The sequence below is a fragment of the Periplaneta americana genome, chromosome 3 (assembly GCF_040183065.1).
Source record: "Periplaneta americana isolate PAMFEO1 chromosome 3, P.americana_PAMFEO1_priV1, whole genome shotgun sequence".
NCBI classification, from domain to species: domain Eukaryota; kingdom Metazoa; phylum Arthropoda; class Insecta; order Blattodea; family Blattidae; genus Periplaneta; species Periplaneta americana.
The window spans coordinates 149,820,614-149,842,402 of NC_091119.1; the positions used below are offsets into that span (position 1 = coordinate 149,820,614).

The 21,789-nt window shown below is 34.2% G+C and overlaps 2 protein-coding genes across 3 annotated transcripts in view; both read right to left on the reverse strand.

The window, feature by feature from the left end:
• The window catches only part of LOC138696609 (short/branched chain specific acyl-CoA dehydrogenase, mitochondrial-like), a 34,217-nt gene extending 27,950 nt beyond the window's left edge, over window positions 1-6,267 (reverse strand). The window contains exon 1 of the mRNA XM_069821778.1: window positions 5,984-6,267. Within this exon, the coding sequence (XP_069677879.1) occupies window positions 5,984-6,023 (40 nt within the window). The 5' untranslated portion in view covers window positions 6,024-6,267. The remainder of the gene's footprint in view (window positions 1-5,983) is intronic.
• Window positions 6,268-7,329: 1,062 nt separating this feature from the next.
• LOC138696608 (short/branched chain specific acyl-CoA dehydrogenase, mitochondrial-like) overlaps window positions 7,330-21,789 on the reverse strand; it is a 35,802-nt gene continuing 21,342 nt past the window's right edge. For both annotated transcript variants that reach the window (XM_069821773.1, XM_069821774.1), the window contains 7 exons: window positions 19,041-19,141; window positions 17,748-17,954; window positions 14,489-14,659; window positions 10,672-10,797; window positions 10,216-10,398; window positions 7,961-8,096; window positions 7,330-7,847 (listed from right to left, as the gene is read on the reverse strand). In XM_069821773.1, coding sequence (XP_069677874.1) covers window positions 7,669-7,847; window positions 7,961-8,096; window positions 10,216-10,398; window positions 10,672-10,797; window positions 14,489-14,659; window positions 17,748-17,954; window positions 19,041-19,141 — 1,103 coding nt within the window. In that variant the 3' untranslated portion in view covers window positions 7,330-7,668. The remainder of the gene's footprint in view (window positions 7,848-7,960; window positions 8,097-10,215; window positions 10,399-10,671; window positions 10,798-14,488; window positions 14,660-17,747; window positions 17,955-19,040; window positions 19,142-21,789) is intronic.

Sequence of the window (21,789 nt, forward strand, 5' to 3'; positions counted from 1 at the left end):
TTTATTACACATTTGGACGGCAAATGCTTAATATAAATAAAACAGTGTAATTTACTGAGAACTTTCCATGATACTAGTGATGAGATATTCGAGACTGATTATTGGATTATTAGTGAAGGAAATACTGCAAAATTTCCAAACAAAATATAAAGCATTTTAAACCAATTTCTGCAGCAAGCATTTCGAGTGATGCAGAGTCAGGTCCATTGGGAACATCATCATAATTATCACGTATGTGCTATATTAAATTGTTTTGCTATCCGTATTAAGCGAAGTCCAGATTATTGGGGTTTTACTCTATCTTTCCTTTTTTCATCTCTTTATAATACAACTTTATAATCCAATGTGGTGTAGGGGAAGACAAGCTCACATTGCTGGCCTTTCTGGTCTGTGGTCAGCACAGTACAGGGTCACTGATGATGATGATGAAAAAACAAAAAAATAGAACATGATGGAAGATAGATCTCTTCCATTTTCCACTCCAGCAATCAAATCATAGACCATTTGGTCACTTGAATGTGGCGCGAGTATGCTGTTTATAGAGCTAAGAACTTCTTGTAGTGCAGAAGGGCAACAGAGAAGACTAAGACCAGTGAATAAGATCAATTATATGTAATTGATTTCTTAGTGTCACGTGTCTGGCCTGTACACGGATTCGGAACAACAACGCTCTTGTTTTTTTAGAATAGGCCTACGATATAAACATATTGGGCAATCTACTCAAGGCTATGAATAAAAATTCATAACACTATACTTTGGCAACTGTGGTGATAACGATACTTTTATACAATCTACAACCAATAGAAAACAGTAAGGTTCTTTCTCTCACAAGCTGATTTCAGTGGCGACTCGTGATATTTTTTGTATGTAGGATAAGAAATTGACGACTGATGACCAAGACAGAAACTAATATTAATAGTAATAATAATAATAATAATAATAATAATAATAATAATAATAATAATAATAATAGGCCTAATATTAATAATAAAACAATAATGATAGAGCATGCAAAATCAATACAAGTAGGCCTACCGTATGTTAGTCTTGGACTCACATTCTGGAACTGGAAAATTATTTGTAGTGAAGTTCGATTCTCCTCCTCTTCTTAGTTGCGAAGATGTCGATCACTTTATTATGGAAGTTGGGGTTTCTTCTGAGCTCATTGAAGAATGTATTTTCGATAGAAATTAAGGCTAGTCCATTGAGTCGATCCTGAGCCATCGAATTTCTTAACGCACTGTAATGCACAAAAGCTCCTTTCGGCTGAGGTGCTTGTATTATCGCCGCACTCTCACGGTTAACATTCGGCAGGTCTTTGAGCGGCCTCGTGCATAACATTCGGCAGGTTTTTGAAATTTAATTGAATTATTGTTTTCAATTTCTTATGTCGCCGCTCCAATCACTCGCCTCAATTTCAATATTGCAACCAATAAGCTGTTTCCATTATTAAATGACACCTACTTGTCTAATCCACGTGGACTAAAACTGAGCTTCAATGTCTTGTGCTGAGGACGAACATAAAGGTATGTGATTAAAAATTATTATTAACGAGTTATAACGAATGTCAACGTACTCGTATATGAAATAATAATAATAATAATAATAATAATAATAATAATAATAATAATAATAATAATAATAATAATAGCAATAGCCATTTAACAATATAACAAACTAGTGCTTATTCTTATCGAAGCGTGACAGCGTGACGTTTAGAGTGAAACCTACAGAACAACAATCGGTCGGCAAAATTATGTTTTAAAAGCACACCGCACGTTATTGGTATGATGACGACATGTTAAGCATGAGGCCGCGGCGATAAAAGCAGGAATTGTCAATACAAGTTTAAGAGTTTTGTTAACTCAGGCTATGTATCACTGAAGTCATTAGTAACTATGTGACCATAAGTATAGGTTTGTTACGGACTTTAGTTTGAACGAAGGTGAACTGTAAATACTATACGAAAGTTCAGATTTAAGGCCCTGATGATCAAAGTAATTAAAATAGGAAATTCCATGAGATTGTTAAGAAGATTACTGGGGAAAACAATGGAGAACTCTGGAAATTTGTTGAACTCTAAAAGACCAAAATATTACAAGTGATGAATATCAGAGAATCTCTCTGAATATGGGCCAAGAAATTATCAATTATTTCTATGTATAATCGATGGTATATGCAGTTTTATCGTCAGGAACGCAATTTGCTTTTTACCACCTCTTTTTATTGCATTCATTAGACTTCAAGTCCTTGATTTCACAAGATGTCGAAATCGTCAGCAAATTCCATAAGGATATGCCCTTTCAGCAATACTAGGTGAAACACTTGCATCAGAAAGTTGAAACCAAAATTAAGAACAAGATTATTCTTAAATCCAGCTGCCGTAACATTCTCGGTAATATAATCGAACAGTTCAATTAATTCTTTCTTGTTATTGAAGATCATTTCAACAAGCCGATTATTGTACAGCCATCTAGTTGGAGCCACAGAAGAAAAACGGCTCATGTCTTGGGTTCATGCCAATTTGGCGAAACTCTTTGTAACAAGATCAGGTCTGTAATCGCAGCATGCCTTAAGTCCAATAGCTACACTACCTATGAGGAAGTCCATGGAATAGCTGATACCGGAAGTCACCGGCGTATTGATATTATAACATTTAAACCTGGAGAGACAAAAGGTTATATTCTGGATCCGACCATTAGATTCGAGATGCATCAGAATCAACCCGAAGAGGTTAATCTAGAGAAAAGGGCAATTTATGAACCAACTATCCCTTATTACAAAACATCACATAAACTCAGGGATATAGAAGTCATTGGCTTAATGGTGGGCGCTAGAGCAGCCGTGGCGAAAATGTGATCGTGCTCCAAGCCACTTGTATCCTGCAACGTGCATAGCATCTATGGAGGGAGGCGGACACCCGAAGAGAAAGTGAAGCAACTGTCCGACTTATTAACGGATTTTTTACTTTTCTTACGTCAAGCACTTAAATATAATTTTATACAATACAAGGTTACAAACTAATGTTTAGTACGTGTAACGAAGAAAGAAATGAACAAGACAATATTGGACACATTAGCACAACCTAAAATTAACTGTCTTCAGAATGTCTCTGCGACAGAGTTTCAAAATCAGGAATTATGTCACTTACTGCTAGTCATAGTTGATCACGAAGGTATATGTCTGTGAGACGTGATCTAAATTAGGTTTTTACTATTTTCATTTTCACAAACTTAAGTTGTAGCGAACATGGCTTCAACAGAGCAAGCGAAAGAACGAAGCTTCGGATATTTATTTTTTGGCAAAGATTTGAAAAGTTCAACATTTGTCAAGTCCTTACATTTAGCTTTCATTGTAACATCACGATGTAAATCTGTGAGTTCAAGTTGAAGATCTAACCGCATTATTCGTACATCTGCTGAAAAAGGATTGATGTACAGAGATGATGATGATGATGATGATAATAATACTAATAATAATAATAAAACCTTTTAATGTTTCATAAGTAACATGTAGTATAATGTCGTTTTACGGTATACAACCGCTTTCCTCGTAATACATTTAATATTCTCATCATATTGGCAGCAAAAAAATGCGTCCTCCCATCCTACTTGAAACTTTCATTTTTGTGGAGGTACATGGTTTCGAGAGACATTGCGACGATACGCCACTCGCAGGTTAGCGACAAATACAAATGGAACGGAGTTTGACTCCAGTGAGTTAGAGAGTGGGGGTTGGGGGAGGTAGGAAACAAAAGAAATGTATAGCTATCATTCCGAGCCAGAATGTGCTCGCGAGTCACATTTTCGCTACGGCTGTGCTAGAGGGACCATAACAAAACAATTCGTGTCATTATGTCATAAATTTGGAGTCCCAACAACAATTAAGGAAATTTCTATGATAGCTTTGAAGGGTTCTCTGCAGATTTTACGGCGACACTTTTATTTCAATTCAAATTACAGTTGAATTTTCTCATTCTATTTTTTTCATCAATTTTTTTTTATTTTACTGCAAATTTTCATTATGTGAAATATTATCTACTGTAAATTTTAGTTTCTTGTAAGACATTTTTAATGTCACCTTAAACATTACTGTTCCATATTCTTTGTCTTTGGCAAGATTAAATGTTATTTATCAAGTACATGAGGTCTTTTGGATGATTAAGAAAATAATTATGCAAAACCAGAGACTGTATTGAAAAAGATTTTGCATGTCCTAATACCTTTGACACAAACTTGCAACACTAAATTTAATTTATTTGTATAACACACTGTAAACAAATTCTCGGGGCACTTAGCCTTAACCTAGGCTCCTAAGCCATTGTACTGCCTGGTATTTAACGATGCTCTGTCGTACATTTGTGCAATTAATTTCTTGCTACAATTAAATTCTTATATGATCAAATACAACTTCAGATATTCTTTTGGCTGTTCTGTCATCTGAAAGTTGTTAATTTTTGTGTGTCTTATTATAGCTTATTTTATTTATCTTTATGTAATTTTGTTTTTTATTTATTTTATTTTTTATATTATATCATTTTAAATTATTTATTATTTCGTTTATTCTATTATTTTAAAACGACCAATGAACTGCATTTAAGAAGGCTACAAGGGTACATACTTGAAAATTCATATTGTAGTCTCTGACAGGGTTTCCACCACCCAGAAAGAAGAGTCATAGTATTAGGATACACGGTCACATCCTCAAATGCAGTTAAAATCAAGTCATATCCCGCCCACTGCACCCTCCCCTGTCCCCTGACTTCACCACTAGAAAAAACTGTTTGCTGTAAGATATTTGGATGATTCTTCGGAAAGCATTCCTAAAGGCTGAGCTGTCCAGTGACGACAATTCACGACAGAAAGTGGAAGTTTGAAGAAAATTATTACATCGAGATGCATTAAAAATCAAAATCTGTAATTAAAATGTTTTCTATCCTCAAAGGCACGAAATTAAACTGTAGGATCATCCTCATATTCTTCATGGAGGAATCGCCACTGGCTGATTTCTCTTATACTGCCATATATGGCGAAAGTATATTTTATAAATTAACAAATGACAATAAATTACCAATGTTGATTCAAAGATGGAAAATCAACTACTGACCAAATATATACATTGAGACAGATATTACTTATTTACAAATGGCTTTTAAGGAACCCGAAGGTTCATTGCCGCCCTCACATAAGCCTGCCATCGGTCCCTATCCTGTGCAAGATTAATCCAGTCTCTATCATCATACCCCACCTCCCTCAAATCCATTTTAATATTATCCTCAAATCTATGTCTCGGCCTCCCTAAAGGTCTTTTTCCCTCCGGTCTCCCAACTAACACTCTATATGCATTTCTGGATTCGCCCATACGTGCTACATGCCCTGCCCATCTCAAACGTCTGGATTTAATGTTTTGAGACAGATATTACTGAATATAAAATCAATAGAGGTACATACCATCCATTTATTGACTTTAAAGCTGTATATGATAGCACTGAACATGAACAGGTGTTCGAAACAACGAAAGAGTTTGAATTTCCAAGGAAGTTGATTGATAAGTTTTATCTAAACAACTTTTAAGAATGTTAAATGTAGAGTAAAGATTAAAAACCACCAGATAAATTTGTGACGCCTTATCATGCCTCCTTTTTTAATATTGCTAATGAAATAAAGTTACCAGAGTCTCTGATATACACACACAAGGTAACCTACAATATTCAACAAGCCTCCAAACTTTTGGCTTATACACATGATGTAGTAGGCCTATACAATATATAATAGGATGACCTGAAAGGGCTGTTAGTGAAGCATTTTATTAAACTACTAGGTCATTCAATTATCATATGCCAGAGCTGTGGCAGGGATTATGCCATCCGATACACTATTGCTACCCGCTGCCTTGTCAATACACAAGTCTGTAATTCAGCAGTTACTTGTTATGCTAGAATGACTGTCTAAATTCTAATACACTTTGAAAGTTATGTACTCACCTATGCCACTCAAGCAAATGCTGGAACTGCCTGCCTCCATTTTCCACACATTTCTGGCATCTGCTTAGGAGATTTCTTAGAGGAATTTTCCAGGCGTTGTTCAATGTCATGACGAGTTTCTTCTGTGAGCATTGTACATCGCCTTCTTCGCTTCTTATCGTGAACATTTCCCATTTCCCGAAATTTATTAACTAATTTATGAATCATATCACGATTTGGAACTCGAATTCACCTAGGAATTTCTCTTGAAATGATCTCTTAACAGCACGAACGGATTCTGTGCGGACATATGAATTGTAATGTGGAAGAATAATTAAGCCTATTATGTGTCGCATGACAGTTAGGTCAAAATCAATTAATCCCACCTGCCCACTTCCCCATCCAGCCGTAGGCATTGTCTTATCTGCTGAGGCAGTTCCTGCCTCAACCCAACTCTGATCAGAAGATAATTCGATGACCCAATAGAAGAGGCTGCAAAGAGAATGGGACTCGTAATCAACGAAGAAATAACTAGGTACTGTATTTGGATGGTGCCAATACATTTTCAGTCAAAGATTTTATTTATTATATTTTCTCTAGATGCGAAGGTAATGTTGGGATAAGTTTCTGATTATAGCTTAATTTCTTCATGAGCCTTGCAAAGTTATGTTTCAATCACATTATATTTGAAAAATTGTTTCATTGTATAATATAATAGGACTTATGTTATGGAATGAGTGCTACTTCGAGTCCTCATGGCTAAGGAATTTTCTCATGAAATTTGTCAGCATCATCTTGAATTCGGGGAGCTGTAATAAGTAGTGAAATCCGGTTTTGAAAACCAGTTACAATGGCTAGGGAGATCGTCGTGCTAACCACATGATACCTTCGTTCTACCTGGATGATCGTTCACCTCTCCTGAAGCATGCGGATGTGAGGCCAGCAGCCGGCCTTGGTCCTTCATGGGCTGTCATGCCAAGAATTATTGTTATTCTTCTAAATAGTGATTTTGTGTGTTAGTACTTACTTTCCCTGCATAAGAGTTGTAAAGATACATAGGCTACCTTGACAAGTGGTAAACCTGGTTGGCGAGTTGGTATAGCGCTGGCCTTCTATGCCCAAGGTTGCTGGTTCGATCCCGGGCCAGGTCGATGGTATTTAAGTGTGCTTAAATGCGACAGGCTCATGTCAGTAGATTTACTGGCATGTAAAAGAACTCCTGGCGATGCTGATATAACCTCTGCAGTTGCGAACGTCGTTAAATAAAACATAACATTTTTTTTGACAAGTGAGCCACTGCTTCATAGCTTCTGAAGAAATACTTTAAAGCGATTGAGAGCATTGAGAGTGCATTATAAGATTATGTGTATGTTAGAATATAATTTTATTGTCGCATTATAGAATATAAAAAGCATATAAAAATACTGTGATTTGGAATGATTTACAAGATCGTCAACATTTGCATATAAGAATATAATTTTTTAGTCACGTTACATAACATAAAGGCATATAAAAATACTGCAATTGGGAATGATTTATTGTGTTATTGTAAGCACCTGCATGTAAGAATATATTTTTATGCTTGCGTTATGTTACGCAATATAAAAAGCATACAAAAATAAAATCCTTATACCTGTGCAAATTCTTTGTACTTATCAATTATTGAAATATTCCTGGGAATGTTTGAACACACACGCTTGTGGTGTTCAACCTTCATATTCTTTTTCAATATGTTTTGCAATAGTACTCAGCTGGATATTGCTTGTTCCTTCATAAATTGTTCCAACCTTGCAATCTCTATAGAATTTCTCTTGGGGGAAATTTTTTGAGAAACCAACACCTCCCATCCAATCAATGCACTTAGCCGTTGTGGTACCTGCAATCTCTGGGAAAGAGAAAAAGAAATGATTTCAATGTAATATGAACATCGATACATATTTTTATGCAAGTTTCTGTTATCTTTTGACAATGCATTATGCAATCTATGGGTGAACTTACCGGAAGCATAATACTTTGCCATTGATGCTTGTTTAACATATGGCTGTCCTGCTTCAAACAGACGAGCTGCGTTGTATACCAAAAGACGAGCGCATTCAATCTGTGTTGCTACCTGAGCAATTTGATGTTGCATGGCCTGAAATGAAAATTGGCTTCCTAAAATGCAATTTACTGAAGACTTATTAGTTTACTAAAATGTTCTTATCACCGCGAGATAGAGTGAGTTTCAGCAAACATTGCCAGTGTTTTTCAGCCGACCAGCAGCAGGTCCTTCATCCCCAATACCACCACTACTTGTATCCATGAACTCACAGCATTTTGTCGATTAATACTTACATACTATGTTATAATAATAAATGTAGTAAGTTTTCAAAATTGGACATCCTTGTTTTATGACTAACCAATACATATTATATACTGATTCGATTATTCATATGAATTTGTCTCCCCTTATCTGCATGACTGGTGAATCCCCTAATGTTTAGTTTATTTTATCACTCCTAATTGGTATTTATGTTATTCTTTACGCATCAACTCTTACTGTGTACATGCCAAGAGAGAGAGAGAGAGAGAGAGAGAGAGAGAGAGAGAGAGAGAGAGAGAGTATTAGGAAAAGAGAGATCACTATGTTAAAGCTGCATGGTTGGTGAATCTCTGTCCCCTGAAATTAACTAGGGCAGTCTGTCTTTGACAGTATGCAGTAAGTCAGCTAAAAATAAGTGCAGTTTACTAGGTTGTTCTGTTGTTTTTTGCAGTGGTTACATATTCAGTGCATGTAAACGTGTACACATTTTAAAAACTTACATACAGAAAAAAAAATCGTGTGACAGAACAAAGAAAAACTTTAGACGTAAATTACATGGCTGTCCAGTTCCAAGCAAAAAAACAATACTAAATTTTGTGACTAGGTTTAATGAAACAGGTTTTGTGTGGAATGTGAGATCGAGTGTTAGTAATATAACATAGTATCACAATCCAAGTAAAATACTGTCATATGTCGAAAATGACGTATTACTTTCGTAAATAATTTTCAACACTATTTTACTGATTGGAGGTATGAAATTCTACTAATGAAATAGTAAATTATCAAAGGTTTTGTGGGTTCGAGACAGTCCCCTAACACCGCGATATTGGTATAATAGGGGGGAGGAAGAAGAAGAAGAATCAGGACACGGGGACAGTGGACACAAAAGCGGTGACAATCCCAGAAAACCGGGACGTATGGCAACCTGTTCTGATACAATAAATTTGTTGAAGGGAAATAAGCAAGAACTGTCAGATTATTGGTGAGTGCGTGTTTGATTTTATGTTTAGAGAATTATAGACGCATTCATTGCATCTAAAGTGTTTAAAATCCTCCCTCTTTCCTCCAACTACTCACCTACACGCTCACAATATAACAGCAGGTGGCTATGTAATACGTCCCAGAATCATATTTCCAAATTGATGTATAAATTGTTTAGACCTTTGCTTAACATAGAGTTGCTCGCTACCTACACTGCTTCATACGTATTCAATCATTGCACTCAACAAATCACACGTAATAGACTTCTACTGAATGGTGGAGAATCCCATCCCTGTCCCGCCTCTTTAACTCTCTCTAGCTCGTTTATAATATATGCATCGCAGGATGTAATATTAGAGATTTCATCATTTTTCAGGATGCTCTTCCGAATGATGTATAAATTATTTGGAAGGTTTCTTAACATTGAGTGATGTTTCCTTGTTAGATGTACAAGCCCACAGCATTCAGAATGAAAACGTGTAGATATGGAGTAAATAATGTTATTGTTTTCAAGTGATACTGTTAATTCACGAAATAAATTGTGGTGAAAAATATTAATTAAATCAATTTTCTTAATCTAGCAGGATGCTGACAACTGACAACTTAGTCCACTGTAGCTTTCAGTTAAGATTTCTAATAAATGAGAGATGCTTTGATCATTATTCATTATAGAAGTCTGCTGCCAGGAGTAAGAGGTGTGGCCAGTATGTGTTGCAGAGCTAAGTCTCGTGAAACTGATATTGATATTCTTCAATTTCCTTCTTTTAGGATTTATGAATGTGAAGTACCTATATAAAAGAATGTGTTCCAGATCTTCATTATTATTACACCAAAAACAAATAGAAATTTCAGATAGCATTTGCAATGAGCTACACCTACAGGGAAACCACACATAAAAAAGTTATTTTTAACGCAACTATCACGTTGATTCATTTCAACATACTGGTCTTTAGGTACAATAATTACAAACCTGAAATGAAAATATTTTTTTCCCAAATTGTTTTCTCTCCATTGTGTAGGGAATAGTGGCATCAAAACAGCCCTGAGCAATGCCAACCATCTGAGCACCAATTCCAATACGACTCTCATTCAGAAAGCCTGCTGCGTACTTGTAACCCTTGCCAACTTCTCCAAGAACATTCTGTTCAGGAACCTTGAAAAGAAGCAATACATGCTTTCTTATTATAAGAAAACACAGTGAATTCTATTTCCTAATTGAAGTAATATTATGATCAGAATATCATAAAAATTTGTAACATTCTTACACAAATAACATGGCTGTTGCTTGGCATATGAAAACAGTTCGCTCTGTTCAACTCATATCGTAATTTAAGGATGAGATGCTCCATAAACTGACTTGAAATTCATTCAAATAAAATTTTCCATTGCAAGAATCATAAACAACTCGACAAAAATGGTAGCTTACCTTGACATTGTCTAAATGAATCATGCATGTTCCAGATGCTTTAATTCCAAGTTTGTCTTCTGGCTTTGCGACAGATAAACCTGGAGTATCCCGCTCTACAATGAAGCAGGTAATTCCTTTGTAACCCTAAAAGCACAGAGATTAAGTCATCACTAGAATACATAGAAATGTTATAAATACATAGCTATACTAACGGAATTATACAACTAACAAAGGAAATGTTATATTGCAACCTTACAAGACTCCAGTACGCCAATCCTGTTTTCAAAATCGTATTTTTCCCCAATTTATTGTACGGGGTAGCATTGTTATTAAAATGCTTTAGCTTTAATCTAATATGCAGTTTATAGAGTACTTCCAGTGTCTGGAAATAAATTTAGAAACTTCCTATATAGTGTGTGTGCGTGCGTGTGTGTGTGTGTGTGTGTGTGTGTGTGTGTGTGTGTGTGTGTGTGTGTGCGGGGATACTGGACCTATATAATCGCGAAATGTTTGACAACTAATGCTATCCTAGAACTCCAAGTGGCTTGCAAGCTGTAGGGTCCATCATCATCATCATCATCATCATCATCATCATCATCATCATCATCATCATCATCCCACATATTAGACCTAGTGATCTGTTATGGTCTGTATCGAAGCTATAGGTTTGTAGATGACAAATAGTGATAACTCATTATCATTTTGCTCGCTGAATAAACAGTATGTAACTGTCGATTTCATTTAAAATCCTTACAACAATTTTACATAAAATTAATCCAAAATTTTTAATATTAACATTGTCAAGGTAACGGTAGATAAGTTGGAAAAATATTTTAACATTAGAGTTATTGCCTGTGAAGAACCATATAATAATAATATCAATTATTAAGTTATACAACTATATATTAGAAAAATCGAAGAGATAACTAATTATGTTACTAATGCACAAAAACAATAAAATTGTACATATAACATGGAAGCTCTCTAATAAAATCTAACACCCTAAATGGAAAAATTTTAAATGCCTAGAATTCTTCCTGTTATTCCGAATCAAATATTAATACGCAAGTTTGAAAATGGAATACAACCTAATATTCACAAAAATTTTCATCGTTAGAAGTGTTGTGTCACAACAGCATTGTTCTGAGAAAATGGTATTTCCAGTACTGCACCTGTAAACATTATCTCACAGGTGTTCTAGTGAATATAGTCTTGTTTCTTTAGTAGATTTTATTTAGTATATTTCTGTCTTGTATGAAGTATCGATACTAACTCCTTGTGTTGTACTAGTATATTGTAAAACCTTTCTGTATATACTGTATCTCAACTAGACTGTGACTATGAATTAGGACTTTGTAGTACGGTACTACTAAGATTTTTTTGACATGTTCCATATTCTAGCTGTGAGGTGATGTACGAATACCATGGAATGTAAATAAGTTAAATACAATACAACATCTGATTTACGTTAAAACTTCTTTACTGTGTTAATATTATAAAAATTACCTGGCTGACTAGTTTCGACGTGGTGTCCATCATTGTCTGAAGAATACAGTCATTAGTTTCGCAGTCAGAAATGCTGACCATTACTCTAAAGCAAATTTTAAGCCTATCTGCTGAATCTTCTTCCTGGTAATATAGCAATACTTTACCTATCATCACATAGATTCCCGCAAATTTTCAGTTCACTGCATTTTCTAAGAGGTCTAGAAATTTCTGCAGATTTATTTTGGTATCATTTTTCTAATACACTCATCACATCATTGAAAAAATATCAGTTTGTGTTGAAGCATTACATAAGAAACTGCGGATCTATTTTCATTTTCAAAATGTTCTGAAATTTTGTTCCTTGTTATAATATAATCTACTTTAAAGACTTTATTTTAGAGACAATTGAGATTGATACACTGGAGTTTCCAAATAACGTAGATACAGCACTCCATACCAGCTTCCCCCCCCCCCTGTTCATTCATACTCATGTACTCTTCAAAATGAAGAGAGCAAAGTTTGAAATTATTACACAACAATAAACACTTTAATCTTTTAAGATTTATGTCATTTTCTACTCCTGAGAGAAATAACAAAATACAGATAAGATAGACAAATATTGGGAAACAACCTCTGTTAATTGCAAATAATATTAACGTGATTGTATGTGTATTCCCGTAGGCTATATCTTCTCTTTTCTTTTTCCAGTTCGTGTTCTCTTTCGAGAAGTCGAGTTTTTGATAGTCTTCATTTTTCCCCTATCCTTCCACAGTTGATTTCCATCTACTTCATGTCATTCTTTTCTCTTCTTTCGACATCATCCTTAATCTGGTCTAGCCATCAGCTTCTTGGTCTTTCTCTTGGTCTCTTTCCATCAATTCCAATGCTCCAGTAGGCTATACAGTATTCTTAAATTATACTTTACTAATACCCATTTTCATAAAACATTACATAGCGTACAAGTTATGAGTATGCCGAACACTTCATTCTCTCTGTCTCTGGGGAATATGAAGAACAATAGATTGGATATTTTATATTTTATTGTTCCTGCTTGTATTTACAGCACTATACGCATTCCTTTTACTCGGGGACATTACTAAACAATTAATATTCCATGCAGTAAATACTTTAATTTAAGTCTTTCAGCAAATAGTTCAGAAACACCAAGCACATGTCCTGTTTGTCAGCAAAACCCATATCTTGCTGAACACTGGGTGCACCAGTGTAGTGTCAGGTGTCGAACATTGGCATCTTAGATACATGTGATATTGCATGACTGTATAATTAAGCTATGATACTTATGTCTTTGTACAGATTGTCTGAAATATGGATGTAACGTGAATGTGAATTTAATATTAGATTGAAGATATTTTTGAAATATAAAACTATGTATTTTAACAAAAAAACTGCAGTAACTGTACTCAGCCAAGACGTATAAAATTTAATATTTACACTGAGAGTACCTAAAAAACTACCAAATTTAACACTGTAGAAATACGACATACTGGAGTCTCTTAATGATACTATTATTATTATTATCATCATCATCATCATCCTTCACGAATTAGGCCTCTGTAGACCTGTTTCGGCCCCATCTAGCAGTCTTCTTCTTCTTCTTCTTCTTCTTCTTCTTCTTCTTCTTCTTCTTCTTCTTCTTATTATTATTATTATTATTATTATTATTATTATTATTATTATTATTATTATTATTATTATTATTATTATCTTTTAGTGGGTTATTTTACGACGCTGCATTAACATCTCAGGTTAATTAGCGTCTGAATGGAATGAAGGTAATAATGCCAGTGAAATGAGTCCAGGGTCCAGCACCGAGTCCACACCTGTGGAGTAACGGTCAGCACGTCTGGCTGCGAAACCAGGTGGCCCGGGTTCGAATCCCGGTCGGGGCAAGTTACCTGGTTGAGGTTTTTTCCGGGGTTTTCCCTCAACCCAATACGAGCAAATGCTGGGTAACTTTCGGTGCTGGACCCCGGACTCATTTCACCGGCATTATCACCTTCATTTCATTCAGACGCTAAATAACCTAGATGTTGATACAGCGTCGTAAAATAACCCAATAAAATAAAAAAAATCCAGCACCGATAGTTACCCAGCATTTGCTCATATTGGATTGAGGGAAAACTCCGGATAAAAACCTCAACCAGGTAACTTGTCCCAACCAGGATTCGAACCCAGGCCACCTGGTTTCACGGTAATACGCGCTAACCATTACTGTACAGGTGTGGGCTAATGATATTATTAATCCATGTAATACTTAGACCAAAATGTCAAGGAATTTCTATGACTTTACTTTCTACTTATAAGAAAAGAAAGATTATCAACTTACTGCAGAAGGATTTACATTGGCGAAAATAAGAAATATACCAGCAATATCAGAATTTGATATCCACATTTTTGAACCATTTATAACGTAATCATTTCCTTCTTTCTTCGCAACTGTCTTCAAACCAAATGCATCTGAACCAGAGAGAGGCTCCGTCAAACCGAAACTTCCGACCTGTAATTAAACAAAATTTTTGTAATTTTTGTATTTGCTTGTTTGTACATATCAATATGACGCATATATGAATTATGCAAAGCTTCTAATTATCTTTTTCATTTCATTAATTGTATTGCAGTGCTCTTACATCAGCATTGTAGCTTTGCTAATGTGCAACAAGTAAAAAAATATATATATAAAAATACAACATATTGCATTTAGCATAAGGATTATGCAAAGCTTCTAAGTTTATTTTTCATTTCATTAGTTGCATTGCAGGAATGCTACATCACCACATCAGGATTGTAGCTCTGCTAATGAGCAACAAGTATACATATATCAAATACAACATATTGCATTTAGTATATGAATTATACAAAACTTATCATTTTTATTTTTCATTTCATTATTTGTATTTCAGGGATCTTACATCAACATTGTAGCTTTGCTGATGTGCGACAAGTAAAAAAATATAAACATACAACATATTGCATTTAGCATATGAATTACCGGTACCGTAAACTGGGGTTACTTTGAACACAGAGGACACTTTGAACATTTTTTCAGAAAATTCTATTTAGGTTTCTACATGCTGCACTTGTTATAGATGGAGGTAAATTTGGTATGAGAATGATTTTATGATAATTTACCTCCATCTATAACATGTGCAACATGTAGAAACCTAAATATGATTTTCTAAAAAAATGTTCAAAGTTCCCTCTGTGTTCAAAGTAACCCCAGTTTATTGTATGTAAAACTTCTAATTTTTTTTCTTTTCCATTTCATTAATTGTATTGCAAGGATCTTACACCAGCATTGTAGCTTTGCTGATGTGCAATAAGTAAAAAATATATATATAAAAATACAACATATTGCATTTAGCATATGAATTATGCGAAACTTCTAATTTTTCTTTCTCATTTCATTAACTGTATTGCATGGATCTTACATCAACATTGTAGCTTTACCGATGCCATGTGTAACAAGTAAAAAAAATATAAAAATATCACACATCATATACGCGCACGCACGCACGCACGCGCACACACACACACACACACACACACATGGGGAAATTAATATTATGGTAAGTTGTATCTTCCTTGTAACCTTGTTCATTGAAGACTTTATTTCTTGAAATGGCACCAATATAGGCCTACATTTCATTCAGTGAATCATTTAACCTCTTCAAGGCCTATTAAAAATTTATCACAATGCACCATTCCATTGAAGGGAGCAAAATAATATGGAACTTATAGCGTACATACATGATACAAGGCGAAATAAAATGTCACTTTTGTGTAGCATTGTAATACCATTATTGGACCTTATTTTAGAGGTGGTATCATTGATACTTGTACATCCATTCAGCAGTCAACACTAGAATGATGTAAACCATCATTCATCCAAAGATTGAAATTATGCATTAATTCCAACGGTCACCACTTTGAGAAGGGATTGCGTAAATATTTTGTTTTAGGAGAAGTACAAAAGTGCTAGAATATGTCATTTTATTTCAGACTTGCAGTAAGTACGTACATTAAGTTCCATTTCTTTTGCACCCCCACCCCCCCAATCCCTCAATGTTTTGTTTATTAGAATGGTACATTGTGATACATTTTTGAACAGCCCTTGACGAAGTTAAATGATTCACTGAATAAAATGTACATGTTGCCACTTAAAGAAATGAAGTCAGCACTCGTGTCTCCTTCAATGAACAAGGTTACAAGAAAAATATACACATCATATTAATTCCCCATTATAGCCTACAGTATGGGACATTCTGTACCTATATATTTCAAAATTTTCACGGAATACACATTTATTTTCATCTCTGACAACGAAAACGTATTTTGAGCAAGATAGCTGCTTGTATGTACAGTGATTTTTTCCCAAATTACTGATGGATTGTGTTCACATTCATACCTACGAGTCAACTTTGCTATAAAGCATGCACATGAAATAGGTAGCCTATAATGTCTGAAATCAATAACAATACACAATGCGACTCACTACAAATCAATTAGTCTGATTTTTTTTCGTGATTTTATGTATTATGTAGAATAAACTGACAAATGAAATAGTTAATAGTATATACTAGTCCGAATCAAATGAAAAGTGATTTCTAAGAGAAATGAACTGTTATATACAGAAATATTTATACTTTTCGTTATGATTTCAGTTTAAGATTTGATTACCCCCAGTAAAGAAGACAATGTACGCAGACAACAGTTGCTATTGCTATTTCTTCAAGGATTAGTGGCCATAATTCTGTATTTGGTATCTTTCCACAGTAGCACTTAAGTTTGAGTTTTAATGAGGGTGGGCGTTAAATGACCTTATAACTGCGACCATTTTCAATATATTCTACAGTAGCACTTTATCTTACAATGTAACCGTTCACAGTCTGATTAATCATACTGCTAATTATTTGAAAGGAAAGAATATGCTTTAGAATCTCATTATAAACCAGGAATAATTTTTAAAGATTTATCTTGCTTTTAAATACTTATTTTCTTAAATATAAAAATATGTATTAGAAATGTATTACAGTAGAAATAGCTATTTAAAGTGAACTAATGCAAAATTATAAACACACCTACATCTACTTTAACCATACAATGAATGAATAAAATCAAATGTCTTGAATAGTTTTTGCGATTATGAATAATAATGTTTTTATATCCAATTCAAAAAATGAAATTTTACGTGTTTTTTTATCAACAGTTCTAGAAAATAAACTATAAACGCAAGTATCATTCCGAATGTTATAAAATAAACGGATTGTTGCCAACATGTAAATCGTACACTGACAAAGCATGCATCAATTTAATAATGCAGACTGTCATACTGTTCGTCCACTGGTCCACATACTAACTATTTCATTAAATTATTGGAATATTGGACGACTTTGCTGATATTCAAAATCTAGGAATCAATCTGTTATGCAGCAGGCACATGAAATGTCAAAATTTATATATCAAACACAAACATACTGTAGTTAATTTGAATTTGATAGAATAGAAATTACTCTACTCGCCCACAGTCCCCAGAATGTAAATACATGCAACATTATTTCTTACATGAACACAATAATAATGCTTACCACACTCTGAGTCAATAAAGGTAAATACTTCTTCTTCTGTTCTGGAGTACCTAATTTCTTTATTAAGGAATTCACAAGCGTATTATGAACATGAAGAAATATCGACAGTGATGCATCCACTTTGGATATCTCCTCAACTGCCAGAATTGTTGAAAATAAAGATAAACCAGAACCTCCATATTCCGTTTCAATATCAATTCCCATTATCTGCAAAAAATAAGAAATAAAGAAAAAGAGAGGAGGAATTAATTACAATATTTTTTGCATTTCCCATTCTTCTTTATAAGCTTTTTTAACAACAGTTTAGAAAATAAACTACCTATAAACGGAAATAATGTTATTCTTGAAGGATATGCACTAAGTGAATATAATTCTTGAAAATGAAACATAAAGAAACCTTCGTTTTTATACTCCTTATGTTTAAATTGCTATTACCATTCATAGCATAAGAAAGAAAACAAGAAGTACCGTAAAACAGGGTGACTTGATACACTTGGGGGTGACTTGATACGTTTTGTAGGTTGATGTTTCGTTTCGAAACATCAACCTACAAAACATAAGTCTCTCAGCATATAAAACGGGGAGATTAGACATGCTGGGGGGACTTTATACATTTTGTAGGTTGATGTTTCGGTTCCAAAACATGAACTTACAAAACGTATCAAGTCCCCCCAGGTGTATCAAGTCACTCCGTTTTACTGTATACGGAAGAAACAAAGGCTGAAAAAAGATGACAAAATATATAAAGAAATAAGTGGAAAAAAATGAAGCATATATGAATGGCATGCATTACACATTAAAAATGACATATCTTAGATAATTTCGAATTTGCAACGAAGTTGTTCAAAAATCACGTAATAACTTTGAAATTATTTTCTACATTACATTTAAAATTTTGACTCTTTTAAACATTCCGATAATAGCTGTTAAGTTTATATTACCAGTACTAGTTATAAGAACTCTGAGATAAGGGCTTCAAAATTCAATGTGATAAATTTTAACATGTTGATTAGAGAAGTCAGATACTCTAATCTAACAAGTTTTTGTTATTCATTGTATATGAAGGAATTATTTTAATTGTATACCATTTTAAAGACAGGCACTTAGTTAACTTACCGGAATGAAAATTCAACTGATATATCAACAGATTATTAACCTTATATAATGACAGTGTTTTGGTTATAATGCCAAAACACGTCATCAGTATTCTTGAAAACGTATGTTTTCTGTGTAAACTTCATTCTAGTTAGCAAAATTCGAACAAAACTATACTAAAAAGCAGTATGCACTAACCCCGTTTTGGAAAAGTCCTTCTATTATACTGGGCTCAAACTTTGATTCGTCATCCATTTTCTTCACAAGTGGAGCAATTTTCTCTGTCGCGAATCTTGCAACTGAAAATATATCAAATATTACAATGTGCAATTTTTTACTCAAGTTAGTCAATTTAATCTACATTCTTAAATTTTTTTTGTCAATTTCATTTATTCTATTCCATAGATATTACAGCAGCATTCACTCATTCATTCATTCATTCATTCATTCATTCTGATTATTGTATTGTTTGTGTTTTATGTTTTATAAACAATTTTAGATAAAAGTACAAATAGCCTTAGTTGCTGACATGTCCTTCTTAAATTCCACTAACTACATTAGCATTATAGCTTTGAAATATGGAACAAGTCAAATGTTATATAAAAATACACAACACATACCAGGTACCAAGCATATTAATTCAATTTATTTTTTTAGTAGGTTATTTTATGATGCTTTATCAACATCTTCGGTTATTTAGTGTCTGAATGAGATGAAGGTGATAATGCCGGTGAAATGAATCCGGGGTCCAGCACCGAAAGTTACCCAGCATTTGCTCATATTGGGTTGAGGGAAAACCCCGGAAAAAACCTCAACCAGGTAACTTGTCCCGACCGGGAATCGAACCCAGGCCACCTGGTTTTGCGGCCAGACGCGCTGACCCTTACTCCACAGGTGTGGACAATTCAATTTATAAGCATAAACAATTCTTCAGTTGAGTAGAAGCCCAGATCATTATATACCCAGATTGCTCAGCGTTACGGGTTTTGACGGTAACAACTTTTGTCAGGTTTACTATACTGCCATCTAGTTGTTACATAAGGAGTCACGTCATAACTCCCATTTGAATTGCATTAGCGACTGTACTGCCATCTCGTGTTCGTTTACAGTGGACGGGTGGTGATCCTGGCGGTTGTCCTCTTCAAAGTGCAACTGATTTTAACATAGGAATGAGCAATCTATATGTGATCTGGGGTAGAAGGTATGAGTATGGAGATATCTTGTTAATTCTGTTCTTTACTTTTTCTCTCGCCCCTTCTAAGCTTTAAGATCATTCAGCAATGCATTGAAGATCATAAATCTATGAATAGTAAACTCCTTCTTCCACCTTCTTATAACACCTGAGATTAACAGAGGTAGATGGAGATCTAATTTGTGCCTTGTATTAAATTTATAAATGTCCTGATTAGTTCTAAACATCATTAAGGAAAGAATGTACTTACAAGTTCAGCATTTCTAAATTTTGAGAAATGTCTTTACTGATGTCCTTTAATACACACATGTTATTATCCTTAGGTTTTCTTTTGTAAACCAAAGTATATTTAGCTTCAGATGAGTTGCCACCAGAATATTAATCCATATTTCATTAGAGAATAGGGTTACCAGACATTCCTGTTTTTTTGGGAATAGTCCTTGAAAACAACTGTCCCAGTAGGAGGTATTAAGTACAATGAGAGATGAGAATTAACCCATTCCTTGCGTTTGTGGAAAAAGAAAATAAGGTAATTTCTTGATAAAAAGTTTTTAGTTTAATTTCCTTGATAATTACTGGAAAGTCTGCAGTCCAAGAGCCGCCACTACTATCTCTTTATCTAAGAGGTTGGAGGCTAATCCTCGACAGATGTTGTGGGATTTGTGACAAAGTGACTCTGAGTTAGAGTGCGATTTTTCAGGGATTTCTGATATTTTATTATTAACTGTTGTATTAAGGTAACTACCACTTGGATCCACCAGCGTAGCTCAGGTAGTAGCGCGTTTGCCTGCTGATCCAGAGTTGCACTCGAGCAAGGGTTCGATTCCTGCTTGAGCCAATTACCTGGTTGGGTATTTTCCTATGTTTTCCCCAACTGTAAGGCGAATGTCAGCTAATCTATGGTGAAACATTGGCCTCAAGTCGTCAAATACCATCTCACTATCACAATTCCATTAACACTAAATAACCCAGTGGTTGATATAGCGTCGTTAAATAACCAAGTAAAAAAACTACTACTTCTTTGTAACCTCATGGGAACACTATAGTTACATATGAATTTTTCTTATATAATTTGTTATCAATTATTATCTTGGAATTTTCTGAACATGTCGATGGGTGAGAACCAGACTCTTCTAAGTCCAACTTTTTATAAGAAAGAAATCTGTGTGTCATTGTGTTCCAGTTCTTTTCTCCATATATGAATCGAACAAAATTGTAAATATTCCTCTCCATAAGGTTGCTATGAAGCTATTCCAAATTGTTTCATGAAGCTTTAAATGTCAGGAGCTTAAAAATAGCTCTCCTGAAAAAAAAAAAAAAATGTAAAATGGACTTGGAACAGTCTGATTCTGGGCCATTGATGTGTAAGTTCTGTGTATTAATAAATGTATCATTTATTGAATTGACTTATTATAATTCAACTTTAGCGATATTAAGTCTGTGTAATTTAAAACGACCATTAAATAAATAACCTTGCTTAGTGTTGCCAGATTTTTAAACAAAAAATACGGGATATTTTGGAAATAATTGTTAAAATCGTTCCTTCAAGAAATTATCGACATGTTTTACGTTTAGGAGCATGTTATATACAGTATAACTATTTACAAAGGTAATTTAAAATGAATCTCAAAGCACTATTAATACTTAGCACTTGTTTTGCATTCATTTACAAACTTTTACAATCGAAATTTCCCTTAACAAAACAGGTTGAAAATTAATGAGAATTTGTCATTGTAGATTACACTTAAAAATATG